The 21,490-nt window shown below is 45.5% G+C and overlaps 2 protein-coding genes and 1 long non-coding RNA gene across 4 annotated transcripts in view; 1 reads left to right on the plus strand and 2 right to left on the minus strand.

Annotated features, from left to right (window-relative positions):
* Positions 1-21,490, minus strand: part of LOC310843965 — a 350,168-nt gene that overhangs the window by 226,753 nt on the left and 101,925 nt on the right. The window lies entirely within an intron of this gene.
* Positions 1,833-9,462, minus strand: POLR1D (RNA polymerase I and III subunit D). Its single transcript, XM_083737560.1, has 3 exons — positions 9,113-9,462; positions 4,811-4,885; positions 1,833-3,312 (listed from the first exon to the last, which is right to left on the minus strand). Exons 1-3 carry the CDS (start codon positions 9,136-9,138, stop codon positions 3,027-3,029), a joined length of 387 nt encoding a protein of 128 aa, XP_083593686.1. The 5' UTR covers positions 9,139-9,462; the 3' UTR covers positions 1,833-3,026.
* Positions 15,371-21,490, plus strand: part of LNX2 (ligand of numb-protein X 2) — a 75,535-nt gene continuing 69,415 nt past the window's right edge. The window contains exon 1 of one of the 2 annotated variants that reach the window (XM_083736682.1): positions 15,371-15,760. The gene's annotated coding sequence lies outside the window, so the exon portion shown is untranslated. The remainder of the gene's footprint in view (positions 15,761-21,490) is intronic. The other variant, XM_083736683.1, reaches the window with a different exon arrangement.

The raw sequence follows: 21,490 nt of genomic DNA on the forward strand, positions 1-21,490 counted from the left end.
GCATATGCAAGTCATTGCGAGCCAGAGGCTCTCATTCCTAGGGTAACCTATTAAATATTTTTGGAAAGCTTTGATTGACCCAGTGATCTGGCCCAGGACCCCCACAAATGCATGTTCTGTCACCTGCAAGCGGTTTCTCCCTATGCTTTAATGGGATATGGAACTGCACTAGCAGACAAAGACATACACAAAGCCTGCACAAACCTATATGGAGGGTTTTCTTATTTTAATACAAGGAACTCTGGATACAGGCACTCAGCCTTTCCAGATGCCAGTTGCTGCAGACCACAGGAGACATACTCAGATCCTGCTCGCGGGTTTCTCACAGGCATCAGGTTAGCCACTGTGAGAATAGGATGTTGGACTAGAGGGGCCATTGGCCTGATCCAGCGGTATCTTACATTCTTAACACCTAAAACGAATGCAGTGCTGATTCCTACCTTCATATTTCCAGATCATCTTCACCTTGTGAAAGAGGTTGTTTTTTCTTGCCTGTTCTTTTATATTTTAACATTAGTGCTGAAAGATTTGACCTCAAGACCCTATTGTCTCTCCAACACTATTAAAAATTATTCTCACTTTTTTGTGCCTCCCCTGAGATAAATCCGAGCTTTCCTTTCATAACATCTTCCCACACTCTCCGTTCAACATCCAAGGTCCTGCTTTGGGTCTCCTTGACCAAGATCAGCAGGAGAGAAAGGAACAGGATATTATTGGCTGTCAAGTGGATGCTGTGTAGTAATGATATGCTGCTTTGTGTCTTCTGGCACCTGCTGAAGACCTGGCTCTTTAAGAGAGAAGGCTGGACCAATAAACCATTCCTAATGCATTCAATTACTGTAGTGGTGGTGTTGTTCTAAAACAACCACTATATTTTCTATCCCTTCTTGATTAACACTTTTGAGTTCCCCTACTGCAAGGGCAGCCAACCTAGAATCATAGAATTGTAGAGTTGGAAGGGACCCCAGGGGTGATCTATAGTCCAACCTCCTGCAATGAAACCTTCCAGTTGTTGTTGGACTATAACTCCCACTATTCCAGATGGTTGAGGCTGACGGGAGCTGTAATCCACATCTAAAATGCCACAGGTTAGCCTGCTCTAGTGGATGAAATGCAAGATAGAATGATTAAAAACAAGTAAATACCCATGTCAGCATGCTGGCTTCCCTCTTCCTTCCCCATTCATTTTTCCTTCTGTGTTGAGCCTTATTAGACCCTAACCAAGGGACTGCCTTGTTTTTAAATATACATACAGAGCTTTATTACCGATTATAATTTTAAGGTACTAGTAACAGGAATGATTTATTTCTGCCCATATAAAATAAAAACATTGACTAACTCGGTTAACAAGATTGCTAGCTTGTTGTTTATTTGTTGCCATCATCAATTAATTGGGGCCTGTTTACAAGAGGATTAGACAAATTCATAGAAGGGAAGGCTATCAGAGACTCCCAGCCAGAATGGTTAGTACTGTTGCTGGGATTCACAGGTGGGAAGAATGCTGTGTTCTCTAGTCCTGTTTGGGGCTTCCCATCAGCATCTGGTCACTGTGAGAGCAGAATGCTAGACTAGAGGTGTCACTGGCTGAGCCAGCAGGCTTGTTTTATGCTATGAAGTGCTTTTGAGTACATTAAGGACTAAGACTGTACTAAAAAAACTATTTTAAAGTTAACATTTCAAAGCTTAAGACCAAGAAACAAGTTCTAGGATGACCATTTGCAGTACGCTTAATAAACCTAATATGTGTTTTGTTTATCTTTGGCAACAGAATGTGTATTAATTCCCAAAGACTTATGAATCTGTTAACATATAAAGGAAATGTACACAATGCATTTTAGTAACACAGTTCAAGTTTAATGTTAACTCAGGAAAACTACCCAAGGTTGAAAACAGCTTAACCATACAAACAACTTTGCCTAAGGATTTAAATGTTAATGTTTCCATACAATAGAGAAATGACAAGGATCAATTATCTGCAGGTAAGGAAACACTGAGAACTTGACCAATACAACTGTAACTAGACAGCAGTCAGACTTTAGGTGGCAATTGTCTGTATTGTTTTGCAAAAGCATTCAGCAATTTGTGATGAAAAATGTATCCCTCAAGACTTTTCATTCCATTGCCATTCAAGAGATGTCCCAATGCGATTGAATTCATTATTGATCCTTCACAAATCATCATTTACACCAAAGGATGCAAAACAATGAAAGCCAATTTCAGATCCAGCCCACAGCTGTGATTTCACAGGTTCCAAGTGTACACACAACTCTAGGTCAAAAAGGGTGCCAGCATTCACTTCAGCATTGGGAAATATTCTGTGCACACAGATAACATGTCTGATGCCTTCTCTCCATGTTTGAAGTGAATGAGGATCTATTGTTCATGCAGAGTTCCATGTGGGCACTGGAGTTCCCACATGGACACAAGAGTCACTCAGTCTGGGTAGTTTGTTTACCAATATACATTTAGCCTAACCTGCATTTATTTATCTGTAATATCCAGGTGCCACATCAGTCATTTTCAGGTTACAAGCACAGTAAACTTATTCAAATTCATCTATGTGCAAGCCAAGAAGCATATCACATTTTCTGTACCTGTAGTATCTTGGTTTTGTTTTTTGCTTTTTCAAACTAAGATTTAGTAGCTTCCTTAAAGGAATTGGGAAGCAAAATAACTTACCATGTACCGAATACACCTCTGTGTATATTTGTCTAAATAAATTGTTTCCAAACGGTTTGTGCAAAGCACTAAACATGTTACAACTATACAAAGTAACAACTTTAATTGGTTGAAGACTGGAGGGCAGGGGGAGAAACAGAAGGAACACACTGACAACTTTAAAGAATACAAGAACTCCTCAAAGAAAGTTCATGAGAAGCGGGATTTGCTTGTCTCTTAAAAGCTGTTGTCAACATGGACATCTGTACTGAACAATGCCCTCTATTACAAAATAGTTAAACACTCTCACCCACCCACCCAAACAGTTCAGCGTTTAATTTCATTCTTGGAATGGCATGGGTTCCTCCTCATTTGCTTGATCGCTGTTCATGCTTGTCCTTTGAGTGCTGGTTCCTGTTCCGGTGGTGCCTAGGAGGAGAAGAGCTTACCCTTCTTCTGGACCGAAAGCTAGGTTTGTATGGGTGGGATCTGTGTCTCTTTGGCTTGCTTTCCTCCCTGCTCTGGTTTGGTTCAGATTCCTTATCGTCTTCTTGATGGTTTTGTCCCTGCTCTTGCTCCTTCGGGGAGTGCAATGTGTTCTTAATAGTATTAATCAGAAACCTTTTATTTGTGCTGGCAAGAGGGCACTTCATCCTGTATTAGAAAGCAACAACATAAATATCTCACACAAGAGACACAGATGCTGTGAATATCCAAATCAAGTAGCTCAACTATGCACACTTTTGGCTTTCCTTGCATGCCACCTAGTGTAAACTTGGAGTACAGAAAGAAACAATCAAGATGTTTGCCTTTTAACACTGGCTTCAAAGCAACAGTCAGATTCTATACAGAGGAGATATATATTAAGATAACATGGTAATATTTTATGACACATATTTCACAGCCACACACCTGAGAAAAACATCACATGAGCTACAAATTGTATTCTATTGTTGTCTTCCACAGCCCCAAGACAGTTTAAAATGCTAAAGAGTTGAGAGTATTGGTGGTGCCTTGTTGGCATTTGCCATTCCTCCTCTTTGGTAAATGGCTACATGAATACTCCTTTTGCTTGAGTGCTCTGGAGATGGTAGAAAGTCCACTCTTTAAAAAAAAAAGTGTACCAGTGGTAGCACACATTATTTGCATGCAAATGGTTTTGGGTTAATTTCCTGGCATCTCCAGCTAAAAAGCAGAGCTAGGAAGGACTTTTGTTTGAGATCTCAGAAAGTCACTGCCCATCAAAGCAAGTTAATAAGAAATGTAGTTCAAGAATGCTTTGAACTTGGGACCTTGATAAAGAACAGGCTTTAAAGCAGTAGGATTCATTGAAACAATCATTTCAATATGGTAAAATTAAGAAACCCTGCATATTCTACATTTCTAAGCAGTTGCTAGAAGTCCAATTTATGCTGCTCATCAAATCACACTGTTGCTGTTAGGGATCTCTGACAACTTTATTTTATTTTTTTAAAGAGCCAGCTAACCTTGAACCTTTGGACATAGCCATCTTTCTCTTCCCCTGCCTCAAGGCCCATTATTTATCTTAGAGAAAGGGAACGAGATGGAAGAGGTTCTAGAAGAGCTTGCTTCCACACTGGGTTTGGGATAATCCGTAGAGAGGAAACAAGCTCTGCTGGTTTCTTGAGCATCTCAAAGGATAAGGAAAATGGTTTAAAAAAAAAAGGAGTGGTGGCTGAGTTGGACACCTCTTGAAGCAACTAATGGAATGCTTATGCACTGGGGTGTTCTACCACTTTCAACAGCACAGAAACACAGGAGTATTTTGCCAGGAAAGTGCAAAAATGTTTGCCTAGCATGATCCATGGTCACCGACTATAACAGACTATGTTTGCTTTCAGAAAAATGAACGTTTGCTCTAACAGGAATTATGTGGATTTAATTCTCATTAATTTCAATGGAATTTATTGCATGTGCACTTAACATAAAAGAGCAAAAGATTATCATCCAATTCAGTTACGGAAGATTAACAGTGCTGTCTATGCATGTTCAATATAACATATTTCCCACCGTGTCCAGTGGGGCTTACTCTCTAATAAACATATTTACGATTGCAGCCACAGTGTCTGTTTCCCCCCCAAAAATTGTATTTTAGAAAAACACCAACATTGGTTTAGCTTCAATAACTTACCAGCCCATGGCTCCCATAGTTTCTGCTCTGGTTTTCCCACGTTTGGCCTCAGTTAGAAGTTCTTCCACTGCCTTCCTAAACATTTAAGGAGATTAAAAATAATAATTAAATTTGATCAAATTTTTCAGTATTGGCAGATCTATTTTTTGCAGTTGTTGATGGAAAAAGAAAGCTAGTGCAAGCTACTGACCCACTGCAAGCTCATTAAAGCTACTGTTCTAGAATCAAAACAAACTGAAACTGTAAAGTAAGCATTTAAAGGGTTTTATCCTCATTCAATTACCCATTTCTCTCTTTAACAGCTTAAATTGCACAAGTCGCCATACAGACCTGCAAGATACAACCATTTCTTTTCAAACAGCAGTTTATCGAGAGGAAAGACCCAAACTGGGATGGAAAGAATCAGCACCAATGGGGGATGGAAGCAATCTCACTCCATTTATTTATTTATTTATAACTATTTATTCCCTAAATGGGAATGCTTTAAAGAAAGGGAACGTGCAAAAAGTGTTCAGTGCAACAAATAGATGGAAGTAAATAAGTCTACAATGGTACCTCGGGTTACATATGCTTCAGGTTAGAGAACCCAGAAATAGTGCTTCAGGTTAAGAACTTTGCTTCAGGATGAGAACAGAAATTGTGCTCCGGTGGTGCGGCAGCAGCAGGAGGTCCCATTAGCTAAAGTGGTGCTTCAGGTTAAGAACAGTTTCAAGTTAAGTACAGACCTCCGGAACAATTTAAATACTTAACCCGAGGTACCACTGTATTCAGTTAACATATCAAAGACAGTTTAAAATGGTCAGTTCTGCACCACTCTTTAACAAACATACGCTGTTATCAGGAGGAAATTTGATTTAAATTGGTCTTTACCATTGCCACTTTAAATTGCTTTGATTTAAATCCCCCCATCCTGCTATCCTTCTTTGAAGGCTTCTACTTCTCAACCCCAATTACTTTCTCCTTTTCCCTTTATCTGGCTTTAGGACTTCTTATGCCATTAGCTTCTGTACCTCCCCAGGAGTTCTTAAGCTCCCTACCTGTTCAAGAATTGCCTCCTGTTCCTAGGCCTTGCATGAGGCTTTTCCAAATCCCAACTGCTAAGATAACTGTCCAAGGTGATAAAGTGAGTGCGGTGCTGTGATTATTCCCCAGGCACTTAACCAAAGTGAATAGGAAAAGATGAGGAATACAGGAGGATGCTACACTTAGAATGGGCCTGCCCCATAGAAGAACTCTGAAATCACAACTTAGTATTTTAAGGCCATGAGGCAAGTAATATGAGAACCTCTGTTCAACTGCTGGCTTGCCTACTAGCTTTGCTTCAAGATGTCCTGAAATGGATGTCAAATCCTTTAGGACTCCCATCTAGCGCATTATTTGTTTCCATGCAGGATCCACCTATTGATCCCACATGCTTCCTTTACAGTCTTTCAAAAAGGAATTCCAGAGTGGGTAACAATAAAATATACATAAATGGCCAGCATAAATGGGGCTTCCCTTGAAGATGGTCTGAAAGCTGTGGCTGATGCAGAATGCCACTGCCTGGATGTTGTTGAGCAGTGAGATGGGATCATATTGCATCGATCCTGAAAGAACAGCACTAGCTGCCAGTTAGATACCAGACCCAATTCAAGGCATTGGTACTAATGTACAAAGCACTAAATGGCTGAGGACCAACATACTTGAAGGATCACCTTCCTTACTACCAGCCAGCCCAAGTTTTAAGACTGCCTGGGGAGGCTTTGCTGGTGGTACCTTTGAGTGCAATCCACAAGGCTAACATACCATGCAGGGCCTCCTTGGCAGTAGCACGCTAGTTATGAACTCCCTATAGGAAGTCAGTTGTCCCCAACACTGGCATTGTTCAGGAATCAATTAAAAACTTATTTGTTGCAGCATGCCTTCAGAACCTAAGCGAAAATGGTGTTACCTCTTTATTATCTAACATGCTGTTAACAGTTATACCCATTATATTTTGTTGATACTGTATGTGGTGTTAATTGTGATTTAAGATTGTGTTTAATGCGGCTTTATTATGGATGTTAGTCACCCTGCAAGAGCCAGTTTCAACATAAATAAATAAATACCAACCTAAAACAAGGCAAATACACTGCATGCTTTTTGGGTTGTAATTGGACCTTAAAGGTAAAGGTAAAGGGACCCCTGACCATTAGGTCCAGTCGTGGATGACTCTGGGGTTGCGGCACTCATCTCACTTTAGTGGCCGAGGGAGCTGGCGTACAGGTCATGTGGCCAGCATGACTAAGCCACTTCTGGCGAACCAGAGCAGCACACAGAATTGGACCTTACACTCCTGGAAAGGCCTGGGTGAATAACCAAGGCTTTACCTGATGCCAGAGTTCCTGTACCTCAATAGTCGTGCATGAATGAGAGTCTACACGATCTGATCTAGAAACATCAATTTGCTCAAAGTAACAAAGCCTGCAATGATGCATAAGATTGTACTGGAAAATACCTAAATATTTATTATATTTAAATATATTGACAACATTATTATTATTATTACTACTACTACATTAATTATTCTATATACACTACAACTACTACCAAATACTGCTATGCTAATGCTGTGATTCTTAACCCATTTACCTGGGGGTAAGGCCCATGGAACTCAATGGAATTTACTTTTCACTGCAGTGGTTTGGGCACTGTCAACTTCTGTACTGGACTACTGCAATGCACTCCACGTGGGGCTTCCCCCGTGCTCTGTTTGAAAGTGTAGTTAGCGCAAAAGGCAGCAGCACAATTGCTGACAGGAGTAAGAATCTATCAGTGTATTACACCTGTGCTTAAAGATGTACATTGGCTGCCAGTTTGCTGCTGTGCTGAGTTCAAGGTGTTATTACAGTGGTACCTCAGGTTAAGTACTTAATTTGTTCTGGAGGTCCATTCTTAACCTGAAACTGTTTTTAACCTGAAGCACCACTTTAGCTAATGGGGCCTCCTGCTGCTGCCGGAGCACAATTTCTGTTCTTATCCTGAAGCAAAGTTCTTAACCTGAAGCACTATTTCTGGGTTAGCAGAGTGTGTAACCTGAAGTGTATGTAACCTGAAGTGTATGTAGCCCGAGGTACCACTGTATTTACTTACCCCATACAGAGGCAGATTTAGGGGAGCCCAACTGGTTCAGTCGCATGGGGTGCGGAGCCTCAGGGATGCTGCAACTATGCTTTAAAATGGAGCATGAGATGTGGGGAAGGAGGCACCAAATTTTGGTGTTGCACAGGGTGCCGGCTGAAATTTGAGATCCAAGCACCGCCACTGCCCCACCATGCACACAGACTTGATCACTTTCACCTGCAGAACTTGCACTTCTAAAAGTCCAAGAAGTGAATGTTCCACATTTGGCAGTACCTATGAAGTATTTTGGAAAACTCTGCCTATTGATGTTAGGCAGGCAATACCCCTATGCACTTTTAGACACCCGCTGAAAACTGTTCCTTTTTGGCAGTTCTATCCAGACATATGGTTTGGTTACATCTGTTTTTACAGATGTTCTGTTGCTTTTTTTAACAGTTTTAAACATATTTTTATTTTTCATTGTATTTGCTATTTTTATTTATTTTTATTATTATTATTATTATTATTATTATTATTATTATTATTATTATTATTATTATCATCATCATCATTATTATACTACACATGCACTTGCCACTCATGAGCTCCTCCGGGAGGGTGGGATATAAACGAAATAAACGAACAAAATAACAAATATTAGGCATGTACTCAAGTACTCGAGATGCATAGCGATAATAAAAAAGTCACTGCTGTGCGGAAGATTGAAGCGAGGGCAATAAAATGCGAGAGACCTCGACATTCCAAAGTATGTCTTGAAGCTTGCTCCGCCATAAATATAAATAAAGGGCCGAAAAAAGCTGCAGCTTTAGACACGCTGACCAACCTGGGAATAAGCACCGTTGAATTCAGCAGGGCTTACTTCCAAGGAGGCAACGTATATAGGATTGCAAGGCCGGCCTGCGAGGAGGAACCATGTTTATTACGTAATAAACGGTATTTTTTAAAGTCGGCCTGCCGAGCTCCCCCCCCCCCCCCACCGCTCGCTTCTCCCCGTTGGATGTAAGTCAAGGCGCTGGGTCCGCTTCTAGTCAGGCGCCCACCGACTCACGAAAGCAGCTTCTGCGTAGCGCAACGAGGGAGCCCTTTTCCCCGAGGCCTACCTCGGAGCCTCACCACTGCCCACCTCCGCCTATTCGAGGAGTAACCCTCCGCCTTCTCCCGCCCCCCCCCCCCGGGCCTCTCCCCACCTGCCAGCCTCACCTCTCCAGCTCCGAATCCTCCGCCATGGCGGTCGGTGGGGTCGGTCGCTCGGTCGTCCGGCCTGGCTGTCTCTCAAGCGCCTCCGTCGCCCGTCATCTCTTCCTGCCCCAGCAGCGGAAACGGAGGCGAGCGCTCGCGACAAGTCCAAGCAGCCGCTCGCGATGACCCCCGGGAAGGGGGAGGAGGCTCCTCTTCAAGGCGAAGCGGAAGCGCCGCCCTTCCCCTGCTACCCATTGCCTGCTTTCCCGGGCAGGAGGGGGGGGGGGAAAGGTTGGCCGTTCACACGTTACGGATCTCGCTCCACATGGCGGGCACCCGCGAAGGTTGCCTTGCATTGGTGTTCGCGCCCTAGGGTGCTGCTCGGGCCGCAGTCCTAAGCACGCTCCATGATTCATCCCAGCCAAAAAAACAACAACAACCCAAAAGCTCTGCGCTTCTTTCTTTGATGGTGATGTTGGTTTATTGATTCACGGTGTATGTTCCCCTCCACACACACACACTCCCTGTATTGTTTCGGCATGATTAATCACCGTTGTAACACCACCCTGTCATCTGTATGGATAAAGGGTGGGTTGTACTTAACTTTTAGTACATGATTTGCAGGTTGCAACCATACACACTGAACTGAGAGTAAGGTGGTGTACACACCCTGTATTTAAAGCACATCACACACACACACACCAATAATTGTGGAAACCCTCGTTTATCTCCCATGGAGCTACAATTCCCGGCACCCATAACACACCACAGTTCCCAGGATTCTGGGGACGGGGGAGAACTATTCAATGTATGGTGTCTTTGAAGAAGAAGAGGAAGAGTTTGGATTTGATATCCCGCCTTTCACTCCCTTTAAGGAGTCTCAAAGCGGCTAACATTCTCCTTTCCCTTCCTCCCCCACAACAAACACTCTTGTGAGGTGAGTGGGGCTGAGAGACTTCAAAGAAGTGTGACTAGCCCAAGGTCACCCAGCAGCTGCATGTGGAGGAGCGGAGACGCGAACCCGGTTCCCCAGATTACGAGACAACCGCTCTTAACCACTACACCACACTGGCTTTGCAGCCTATGGCCCACTGAACTTGAACAGAAATGACTTCAGAGCAGGCAAGGCATAGGATTGCAGTGTGATAGATCTGTGGCTGTAATGCAGGGTCGCGGCCTTTTTCGGCCCAAGCACCACACTCCTTAATGAGGGCTGCATTCCCATTATTGATGGAGCCAGATGCAACAGCAAGGCACAGCAATGGATGCAGCTCCTATGTTTGCATGGTAAGATACATTCCAGCCACGCAAAAGTTGGAACTTTCTACTTATGCATACAACTATACAGTGGTACCTCGGGTTACAGATGTTTCAGGTTACAGACTCCGCTAACCCAGAAAAAGTACCTTGGGTTAAGAACTTTGCTTCAGGATGAGAACAGAAATCGCATGGCGGCAGCAGCAGGAGGCCCCATTAGCTAAAGTGGTACCTCAGGTTAAGAACAGACCTCCAGAACGAATTAAGTTCTTTACCCGAGGTACCACTGTACTATGCACCTCTACAAACACCCTTCAAGGCAAGTGAGAGGCATGATCACAGCTTAAAAGACATATTCTAGCCAAGTCAAAGTACTCAAGGAGTGTGGGGCCTGGAGAGAAACCATATTTGTTCCCTGAAAATGAGGCTCCCTGCCTCTCCTGTAAAAACGTATGCTACAATAAAGCTGTTCAGTGTTTTAAAGGCAGTGATGAGGAGCCTCCAGATGTTATTGGAATCTAACTCCCAACAGCCCCAGCCAGCAAGTCAAATGAAGATGATGGGAGCACATTTTGGAGGACCAGAAATTCCGCTTGAAAGTGGCTCAGAACGCTTGGGTTTATGTAATCCAAGAAGATATTCTTGGAAGCAAGTCCCTTTGACATCAATGTAGTCTGCTTCTTGGGTAAGCATGGCTGAGAATGGGTTGTAACTGAATTTTCCTTGTAACTGAGTCACACCCTGTAGTATATTTGTAATGTGAAAAAGCCAGTTCCATTTTGAGAGCCTAAAAAAAAAAAAAAAAACCCCACTACAAAACACATAAACAACATAATCCTGCACAGGTTTACTCAGAAGCAGCCCACATTATCTTCAGTGGGTAAATTTGTTTTGGACTGCAGTCTAAAACAATTGGTACTATTTTTGTTGTTGCTGTCTTGGGAGATGATGGAAGAGTGAACCTTTGGAGGTAAATTAAACCTGTTGGAGAGAATTTATTTAATCTGCCTGGTACTAAATAACACAGCTAATAAAGTTGCTTATTTGATTTGTAAACCACGCTTTAAATATATAGCTGATTAAGCTAATAAAAATGATATTTGGTTCATACAATAAATAGTAACCCATTAAAAATGCAAAACTTAAATGCAGAAGCCAGTAACCCCACATCAAATCAATGCAACAGTGACCACAGTAGAGATCTTAATTCCATCACAGTATACATAAACAACTAACTTGGTCCCAAAGGACTTATTTAAAAGCCATGCCTGAAACTCAGTAATGAGGTAGCCAACCACACTTCTTGGGAGGGAATTGCACAGATGAGGTGCCATAACTGACACAAGTGATCATCGAATGAGCAATGCTTGCTGTGAGGATAATGGGAAGAGTCTCTTCAGCAGATCTTAGAGCAGTGTTTCCCAACCGGTGTTCCGCGGCACACTAGTGTGCCGCGAGAAGTTGCCGGGTGTGCCGTGGGAGGGAGGCGGGCGAGTCGGGCTGCTTTAGCCCCGTGCCTGCTCTCCCAGCTGGAGAGGTGACGCGCGCCTATGGAGGCTCCTGCCATAGGCGCGCGTCACCTCTCCAGCGGGGAGAGGGTCGCGGGGGGCTGCTTTAGCACGCACGGGGCTAAAGCAGCCCCCCGCGACCCTCTCCCCGCTGGAGAGGTGACACGCGCTTATGGCAGGAGCCTCCATAGGCGCGCGTCACCTCTCCAGCTGGGAGAGCACGCACGGGGCTAAAGCAGCCCCCCGCGACCCTCTCCCCGCTGGAGAGGTGACGCGTGCCTATGGCAGGAGCCTCCATAGGCGCGCGTCACCTCTCCAGCTGGGAGAGCACGCACGGGGCTAAAGCGCGACCGTCTCCCGGCTGGAGACGCGGGGCTGGGGCGGGGGAAGCCCGAGCTTCCCCCTCCCCCAAAACGGGACCCAGAGCTCTGGGAGCTTGCGGGGCTGGGGGAGGAGGAAGCCCTCCGCCAGCCTCCAAACCATGTCGGGAGACAGCGGGTGGGCGCGCTACGCCTCTCCCGCTGTCTCCCGAGTTTGCGGGGCTGGCGACGGGGAGGAGCAGGCTTCTCCCCCCGCCAGCCTTCTAGCCAAGTCGGGGGACAGCGGGAAGGGCGCGCTACGCCTCTCCCGCTGTCGCCCGAGTTTGCGGGGCTGGCGACGGGGAAAAGCAGGCTTCTCCCCCCCCCCCCGCCAGCCTTCTAACCAAGTCGGGGGACAGCGGGATGGCGGCGTTCCTTCGGAGGACGCCCCGTGCTCCGCGCTGGTGTTGGCCAGCCTTGCGCACCCGGGGGATCTCCCCCCAGGAGCGCAAGGCTTGCGGGCGGCGCAGAGCACGGGGCGCCCTTCGGAGGACGCCCCGTGCTCCGCGCTCGTGTTGGCAAGCCTTGCGCACCCGTGGGGGCGCGTGGGGCGCCCTGAAACAGAGGGTTCCCCATGCTGCGGACTGTAGCCTGCCGCCCGATGCGCGGGGCGCCCTGAAGCAGAGCGCCCCTCGCGCCAGGCAGACATGGGCCAGCCCCACAAGCTCGGGGGACAGCGGGGAGGCGCAGCACCGCCATCCCACTGTTCCCCGACCTGGTTTTGGGGGGGGAAATAAAGGAAAAATTTTTTTCCTTTATTTCCCCCCCCCAAAAAAAAGTAGGTGCGTCCTATGGGACGGAGCGTCCTAAAAATACGGTACTTACTATTTCATAATAAAGTAATTATAAAATACCGGTACTTTCTTTGTGTTTATTTGATGCCTATTAAAGAGAGTTACTTTATATATAGTCAATATAGGCACAGAGTTAATTTTTTAAACATTTTCTAATGGTGGTGTGCCTCGAGATTTTTTTCATGAAACAAGTGTGCCTTTGCCCAAAAAAGGTTGGGAAACACTGTCTTAGAGCATGGACCGGCAGTTAATTGGGACAAGTAACTAAGACCCAAGTAGCTCAGAACTATGTAAGTTAGCATTTGGACTAGTAGCACAAACTAGCACAGTTTGCCCAGAGCTGATGTAATATGCTCCCATTTAGAAGCACCACTTACCAATGGTAGCCATGTTCTGCACCAACTGAAGCTTTTAGACTGTCTTCATATGTAAACTCCCTGTTTACAATACAGTATTACAGCAATATAAACATAAGGTTACCAGAACAGTGGTAACTGTGGCCAGGATATGCCAGTCTGTGAACAGCCATAGCTAGAACTCGGCACTCATTGCCACTGAGGTTCCCTAGGCAGTTCAGAATCAAAGAGTGCCCCCAACTATGAACATGCTTTCTCAGATGGGAGTGTGATCCTATATAGAAGAGGCTTTCCCCTCAGATTCTGAACATGACTATCACCCATTCACAGTACCATTTAGCATCATTTTATTGGTTCTCATCCAGCTCATTACTGCCTCCAGACACCAATCTTGCACCTACAGAGATTTACCTAATTTAGATGGTATGGAGAGATAGAGCAGGGTGTCCATGCAACACACGATACTTGAATAAGCTTTGGGGTGGACATGCTGCTAGGGAACCCACTTCAAAGTGTCCCAGTAGTAGTAAGCCATGATTTGTGTCTCATTGCTCACTTAAGTGAGTTGCCTCACTTAATCCATCTATTTTCAACAACAGTCATCCAGAGGCCTCGGAATGCTCACAAGCAGCATAATAAGGAAGACACCACCACTCTCTAACAGAACTCATTGCCACAAGATGTTGTGCTGCCTGCTGGCTTAGAGATAGCTTTAAAAGAGAAATAGATAAATCCACTGAGGATATTTCTGTCAATTGAGATAAGGCAGGATAACAAAATCCAGATGAGGAACAGCTGTTGTCTAAGTCAGGGTTTCCCCAACTTGGGTCTCCAGCTGTTTTTGGACTACAACTCCCATCATCCCTAGCTAGCAAGATCAGTGGTCAGGGATGATGGGAAATGTAGTACAAAAACAGCTGGAGACCCAAGCTTGGGAAACCCTGGTCTAAGTGGACTTCCTAAAGGCACCTGACTGGTGCTTACAAAAAACAGTATGCTGGCCTAGATGGATCTTTATTATATGACCCAGCAGGGATCTTCTTATATTCTTACAATGGCCTTCCTCTACCTGTTTGTCCTCAGCAGTAAGCATCCGGGTGCAAAAATCCCAAGAATTTTTTGGGAACACTTCTGCACTGAATGAGAGTGTAGAAGGCCCCTCTTTAGCCCTATGAACATTTTGCTGCAACAAGCAGGTACAACACAAAATGTAAAAATAAAGAACTCTTGTGGCATCTTAAAGAGTAGCACATTTATTATGTCACAAGCTTTTGCTCCATGAAACCTTATGCCAATGTGTCAGCCTTTACAGTGCCACATGACCCTTGCTTTCCATAGCAAGAGATTAACATGGCCACCCCTCTAGAAACAAAATAAAACACAAATATCACCATTAAACCACAAATAACACCTCTAAAAAACCTTACATTATGGAATCAGCCTTTTGCGTGAAGCTGGGTATCATGCCCTAATAAATATGTTCAGTTTTGACAGCAGATTCTTGGCTAGTTTTGTCGAAACACCTACCAACGGCTCTGCACTTAGCTAGCCCGGCCAGGATGGCTTGCATAAGCTAACCCAGTAATTTCTTGTCTGGCACAGGTGTGCAGCTTGTATTTTCTCTTCGCATCCCAAATATGATCTACAGTAAATGCTACCATTTATCAACTTCCACCCTTCCTTAACAGACTCTTGTTACCCCAGATCTACGATGACAACAGCTGTGGTTAAGGCATACCAAAACAGATTCCAATTTCAGACTTATTAAAATGCAACATAACAGTCACATTTTAAAAACAACAACAGCAACAGCAACCCTGCAAAGTATTATTTTATTAAAACCCTGTACACTGAAGGAGACCAGAGCAGTGTGAATGGAAAACAGTACAAGGTGAGCAAAGAGGACTGAGCATCCCGCCTGCCCTTTCCACCCTCTTCCTCCTCCTTCCTTCTTCCCTCGCTGCTCCGTTGGAATCAGGCGGCTGACAGGGACAACCCCAGCGAAAGCCAGGACTCCGCTGGCCTGCGCAGCCGGCTCCCGCCCCGGCCGGGCTCCCATAGGCGGCAGGCGCTTCCTCCCCCGGCTCAGGGGCGGCGCTGAGTGGCTGAGACGCGCCGCCAGCCCCGGGGAGGAGGAGCGCGAGGAGCAGGAGGCGGAGGCCACGCGCAACCAAGAGAGACGCGCCTGCTAAGTCCTGCCTGGAGTTTGGCTGCTTCCAGGAGCTCCACGGCGGCGGCGGCAGCAGCGGAGCCAGAAGGAGGAGCCAGAGGCACGGCCGCTTGCAGCAGCGGGGCCAGCAGCTGCCCCGCTCCCGGTGGCGGCTCCCTGCACACCCCGCTGCCCTACGGAGCGCAATGGGACGGTGCAACGAGACGGGAGCTCCTGCCCGCCGAGGTGAGTAACTTCCCTGGGCAGCAACAGCCGCTGGCTGGAGGGACCAGCGCTGCCCCCTCCCCATGCAGCCCGACCTTCTTGCCAGGGATGGTCTCCTGGTCCACCGCACCGTTCCGGTGACAACGTGTTTGGGGCTCCTTTCAGACCAAATCCCATCTCCTCCCCCTCCTCTCCCGCCGCCGCCTTTCACCTCTCTCCGAGGCATTGCGGTTCCAGAGTGTTCCTTCCTTGTGAATGTTGATCTGGCAGAGCTCTAGCTCTCTGCAGTGGGTGCTGCCCTATGCCTCTACCCCGTGACCAGCTGCACTGTCCCCAGGGCGCCTCTCTGTGTCCTTACCTTTCCTGGGTTCAGCTTTGATCTGCTTGCACCTCCATTCATAGCCTTTTTTTTTTTTTGCCCGCAGGTCTTGTGACACCGACGCCTTCCCTCTCCCTCCTTCAGGCGTTTCTCTCCCAGTTTTTGTCTGCACGCTAATACAGTTTAGCAGGGTCCCCCAGGGCAGTGGAAAAGGAGATGCGGATGGTGGCTGCTTGTTATTAAAGGAGATGAAGTTCTCTCTTTTCCACCCCTTATTAGATCCAGGGGTGGTTGGATTGGGACTCAGCCCCGATATACCTATAAGAATGGAAGGCCAGGTGATCAGTTGTTTCTGCAAGTTATTTTTTCTATTTATTAATATTTGTTTTAGGTTGGAAGTGAGATTTAGCATTGCTACTTAGGCTGAGAAAAGATGGTCAGCTCTGGCATTTTGAGGGTCTTCCCCAGCTTCTTCATCCTGCTTAACACTGCTCAGTGATAAATCATCATACCACCTTTGATAAACTAACAGCCTTCTAAAGGGACAGTCCTCAAAAAGTTTGTGAGGTGGGTCTCTCCCTGAAGGCACTCTTGGTTGTTATGGCAAAAATGTGCCCCCGCCTCAGTAGGATGCCCAGATGGAGAAGAGGGTGGGACTCCTGCACCTTTAATAATGGTATAGAATAAAGGAATTTCCCTCTTCTACCCAACTATTAAACATGCCTGAGTCCTGTCCTTGTTTTCTGTCTGGCCACCCTACTTCTGGACCAGCTTTGGGGTGTTGAAAGAGATGCCCTGATGAGCTGTGCTCAGCTTGTAATTCTGATATGTGGTGCTCTGTTAACAGGACCTCCATGTTTTCCAGGTTAAACACTGCCTTTTCGCTCCTATAATATCCCACAATTAAGGTGGATCTTGTATCCTCTTGCAGACATGTAAAGCTCTCTCCTTCCTAGGCTACTCTGCCAGTTTCCTGACGTGAACTGAGCCTCTAGCTGAACTCCTGGACTTTGTTTTGATAATTGAATACAGTATCTACAAATCTCTCCCTTCCATGACTTGACAAAGCTCAAGGAACAGAATCTGAGAAGTCTGAGATCCATGATTGGGTCACCGGTCTGTTGGTAGCAGAAGGCAAGTGATAGTGTAGCATGGGGGACAACAAGCCCATGAAACAAGCCGACGAGTCGCAGACCAACACAGAACTCTCTTGTTGAACTCTTTTTCAGGCAGGGGTTTAGAAACCACACATGAGTTGGGATGTCCATCTAAAAGGTTGTAAGCAGGAGCCTGTTGCTTTGTTCAGTCTTTATAGGGCCAGCCTCTGCCCTCAAGCAATGGGCAATTTTAAGACATAGGTGATACGTGGGATCTCTGACCTGCATATATGTGTAAGAGCCTTATGTCAGGTGGACTGTGGGGTAGGCTATGTAAAAGAATGGCCTACAACATAGAATGTATAGGGTATTAGTGAAGAGGTAGTACCTCTGGTGGGGGACGTGTTGTGTTCCTTCTGGGGTAGTTTGTCCACCTTTGGTTCCCACCCTGCACTCAGTTCTCACCTGTGGCTCCTAGAAGCTGTCAGCATGTGACAGCAGCCAAACCCTGGGAAATGGCTTTAATTGGCCAGCTAAACCAGGTGAGGGTAGCCGATGGGTCTCAAACCCACTGTGAGGGGTCCCCTGCATGCGAATACAGGCTCTGGTGGACGAGACCAATAGTGGGCCTGATGGCCTGATGGTCAGGAAGGTGGTTTCTGCATGTGTTGTAGAGGGAAGTGATGGGCAGATGCGAAGGCTGCCCATCTAGGAGAAGGAAAATTCTGATTCTAAACCTCCACTGCATTGCGGGATAACTTTGGGAGAAGAAAAGGCTAAGGAGTAAACTCAACACAAATCTGGAGTGGAGTCCCTAAGGCGGGTTGGATAGTGTCTTGTACACCTCCTGCCAGCAACTCCTACAGCCAAGCTGGTGCCAAACGCATTGCTTTGCTTCACTTTGGACCACATCAGTGAGGTTGAGAGGGGGCAGATCTTGTCATCTGGGCAGCGCAGGACCTCCATATACATGGCCGAGGCTTGCGCCCCAGGGAGGTCACTTGGGCGCTGCAAATGTAGCAGTTTGACTTCACTCCTGGAGGAGCACTTCATTGTCTCTCAAGACAGACGGATGTCAACAACAACATAAAACTGGGATAAACATGACTGTGGCTATGAGAACTTGCTTTTATGCCAGTGCATAGAAATATAGGCAGCTGCTTTGCACTGAGTCAGACCACTGGCCCACCTAGTGCAAAATTTTCTACACTGACTGCCAGTCACTCTCCAGAGTTTCAGCTAGAAGCTTTTCCTAGTCCTACCCGGACATGCCAAGCATTGAATCTGGGACCTTCCACATTAAAACCATGTGCTCTGTCACTGAGCTAGGACCCACAGTAATATATTATATTGGTGTGCAAGGATGAGAAGGAACACGAGTTATTTTACCAAGACAACTTTAAGAAAAGATCCTTCATTCAGATTACTGTGTGCCATTGGCAGAGAGTAAAAATGAGCAGCATTAATGATGCCAAGATGACTTGATTCAATCCCTTTCTCTTCCTTCTTCCTTACACCTCAGTCTTAGGGCATGGATTTATAGACAATGATGCAGCTAGCAACCAACCAATCTGGCTGAAGCTAAACAGGCCTACACCTTGTCAGGGCCTGGAAGGAAAACTGCCTGGGAAGCCCGTAGAGCACACACTCCTCCCCAGGTTTGGTTCATGGTCTCACCAGGCAAAGGGAAATGCCTCTCTCTGGAAAGATGCTGCCGGGGTAGATAATACTGAGCTGGACAGACCAATTGCCTGGCTTGGTTCCTAAACATTCCTGTGTTCGTGATACTGTTTCCAGAGGGATAGCTCTCTTAGCCAGCTGTAGGAAGAACAACAGAGCCCTGTGTCACCTTGAAGACTAACAGATTTATTATGGCATAAGCTTTTGTAGACTACACCCACTTCATCAGATGTAGGAAGTGCATTTTCATGCATCTGATTAAGTGGACTGTTGTCCATGAAATCATACGGCATAATAAATCCGTTAGTCTTTTGGTGACATAATACTTTTTTTGTACTTGATGCAGATGAGCCCTAGAAATGTCCTGTCTAGCATATTCAGGCATTTACCTGCTTTGCTGCTGGATCATGACCCCAGTGATGCAGTTAGGTCATTTTGGACTCTGGGCCTAAGGGTCTTACATGGTGCTCCTTCTTTAGATGGCAATCTGGATTTGTTTTACTTCAAACTCTGCTAAGTCAGACTTACTGATCTGCCTGACTGTCTCCCTCCCCACTGCCTCAGTTCACTGGAATTCTGGACCCCAAAGTCTAGCCTTGAAAGCATCACTGTGTTGCTCTCTTGTGATTGATGGGGATCCCTGGACCTTTTTGCCCCTGTGTTCTTTCTGCGTAGGAGTCACTAGTAAAATATAAAACCTAGTGTTTTTTTTTGCTTTTTTATTATTATACATTTTATAAATTTCCATCCAATTATTCATTTAATCCCACATACAACAAATTATAACTGTTTTTTGACTTCCTTCAGCGTCTCTGACAATCATCCATAATTATACCTTTAATACACATTCCCTTCTTTCGTATTGCCATTGTTCCTCCTTACTCCCATTATTTCTAATAAACAATACTTTTTTTTTTACAGTGCCTCTTTAAATCCCACTAGCGTTGTATTTACACCACATATATTTTTCAGATAATCCACAAATTTTCCCCAGTCCTCGATGAACTTTTGGTCTTTAGCATATCTGACTTTCCCCGTTAATTTATCCAATTCTGCATAGTCTGTCAATTTTAATCTCCATTCTTCTAACGTCGGTATCTCCTCTTGTTTCCACATAAAATATAAAACCTAGTTGTTGTTCCCCAGAGGCATGGCTCTGTATTATTGAGTTTAATTCCATTTTATATCGCTCCAGTTCCTAAGGTCGTCTGTTTCACCCTGCCTACCTTTGGAGCTTTTCTCTCTGTTATCTCTGCACCTGCCCTCCCACAAGGGCATTGATGAAAAAAATATGGAATAAAACAGGATCCCCCAGAAGCTCCACTAATTGTTTCTCATTTTCCTGGTGATAGTTGTGATCCAGCAAGGTTGGGAGGGTCACGTGTTTCTCACCCTGCGCTAACTTAAAAGTTTACTTTTGTAAAGGTAAAGGTGCTTACGTCCATTAGAAGGATGGTTTGTTTAGCTCAGGCATCCCCAACCGTTGGCCTTCCAGATGTTTTGGACTACAATTCCCATCATCTCTGACCACTTCTGTTAGCTAGGTATCATAGGAGTTGTAGGCCAAAACATCTGGAGGGCCTCAGGTTGGGGATGCCTGGTTTAGCTCCACATTCTTTCTAGCACTACTAGCCCTGCTAGTGTCTAGGGAGGGGTAGGAATGCGACAGCTGAGAGATGGATAATGACACCAGACTCTTGTTTGATATTGGGTGTGCTACCTCTGAATGAGGAACTTTTTATTTTGGACTTTTGCATCCCGTAGCTGCTGGATCCATGCACTTGTCTCATTGATGTTTAAAGTCAGTTATGCAAGTTGTAATTGCAACAATACCGCAAAATGTTGTGATTACAACTTGCACAAATGAGTTGTGTGTGTGTGTGTGCGCGCTTCCATTTGTCCTGGGCCTGCTTCTCTCTGGTTTTTGTGGATGACTGAGTTTTTTTCTCCCTGCCTTTCAAAATTGTTATCCCCTTATACAAGCATTTTGAATTGAGCATGAATGTATAAGCCTCAGTCGTGACCTTTATTAAAAAGCTGAAATTCTTGGATTCTTCCCTGTTAAAATAGTTTTCCAAATGCATGTTTCCTGGTTGACGAATAACCTGGGGCGCAGGGTTACTTGCAGAGGAGAAATGGCTGGTGGAAGGGGGCAAGTGTACTTAACCCTTCTCCTGTGATTCTGCTAGGATTCTTTCCTGTCCCCGTGGATGGACTTATCCACTAGTATTGGAGTCCAGTTGAATCAAATTAAAGGAACAAATGGCCAGGCTGTAGAGTTGCAGGAGAGACTTGGTGGGTGGGGAAGGGTTAAGCATCCCTTCCCATCAGCTGATTATCACCTGCCAGTAGCCCTTTGTGCATCCCTGTGTTGGTATTACACAGCATACAGAGGGTTGAGAATCCCTTGTTTGCTGCATAATGTTTGATTATACCCCTAAGCGAAGGAATGGTTGTAACTCTCCCATGGGATTAATGGTGCAGAATTTCACTATCCCATTGCCTTTGAAATTGCACACTGCTCTTGTTTAAACTTACCTGTCATTATCAGAGGCTAAGTATGGTTATTAAGCCAAAATAGTTGGTTTGTGAATGTTGCTTATGTATGGAAGATTGTGTACATAAGTATTTTTTCCCCCTCGGAGATTGAAACGT

This window comes from Podarcis gaigeae (assembly GCF_964106915.1).
Source record: "Podarcis gaigeae genome assembly, chromosome: 4".
Lineage (NCBI taxonomy): Eukaryota > Metazoa > Chordata > Lepidosauria > Squamata > Lacertidae > Podarcis > Podarcis gaigeae.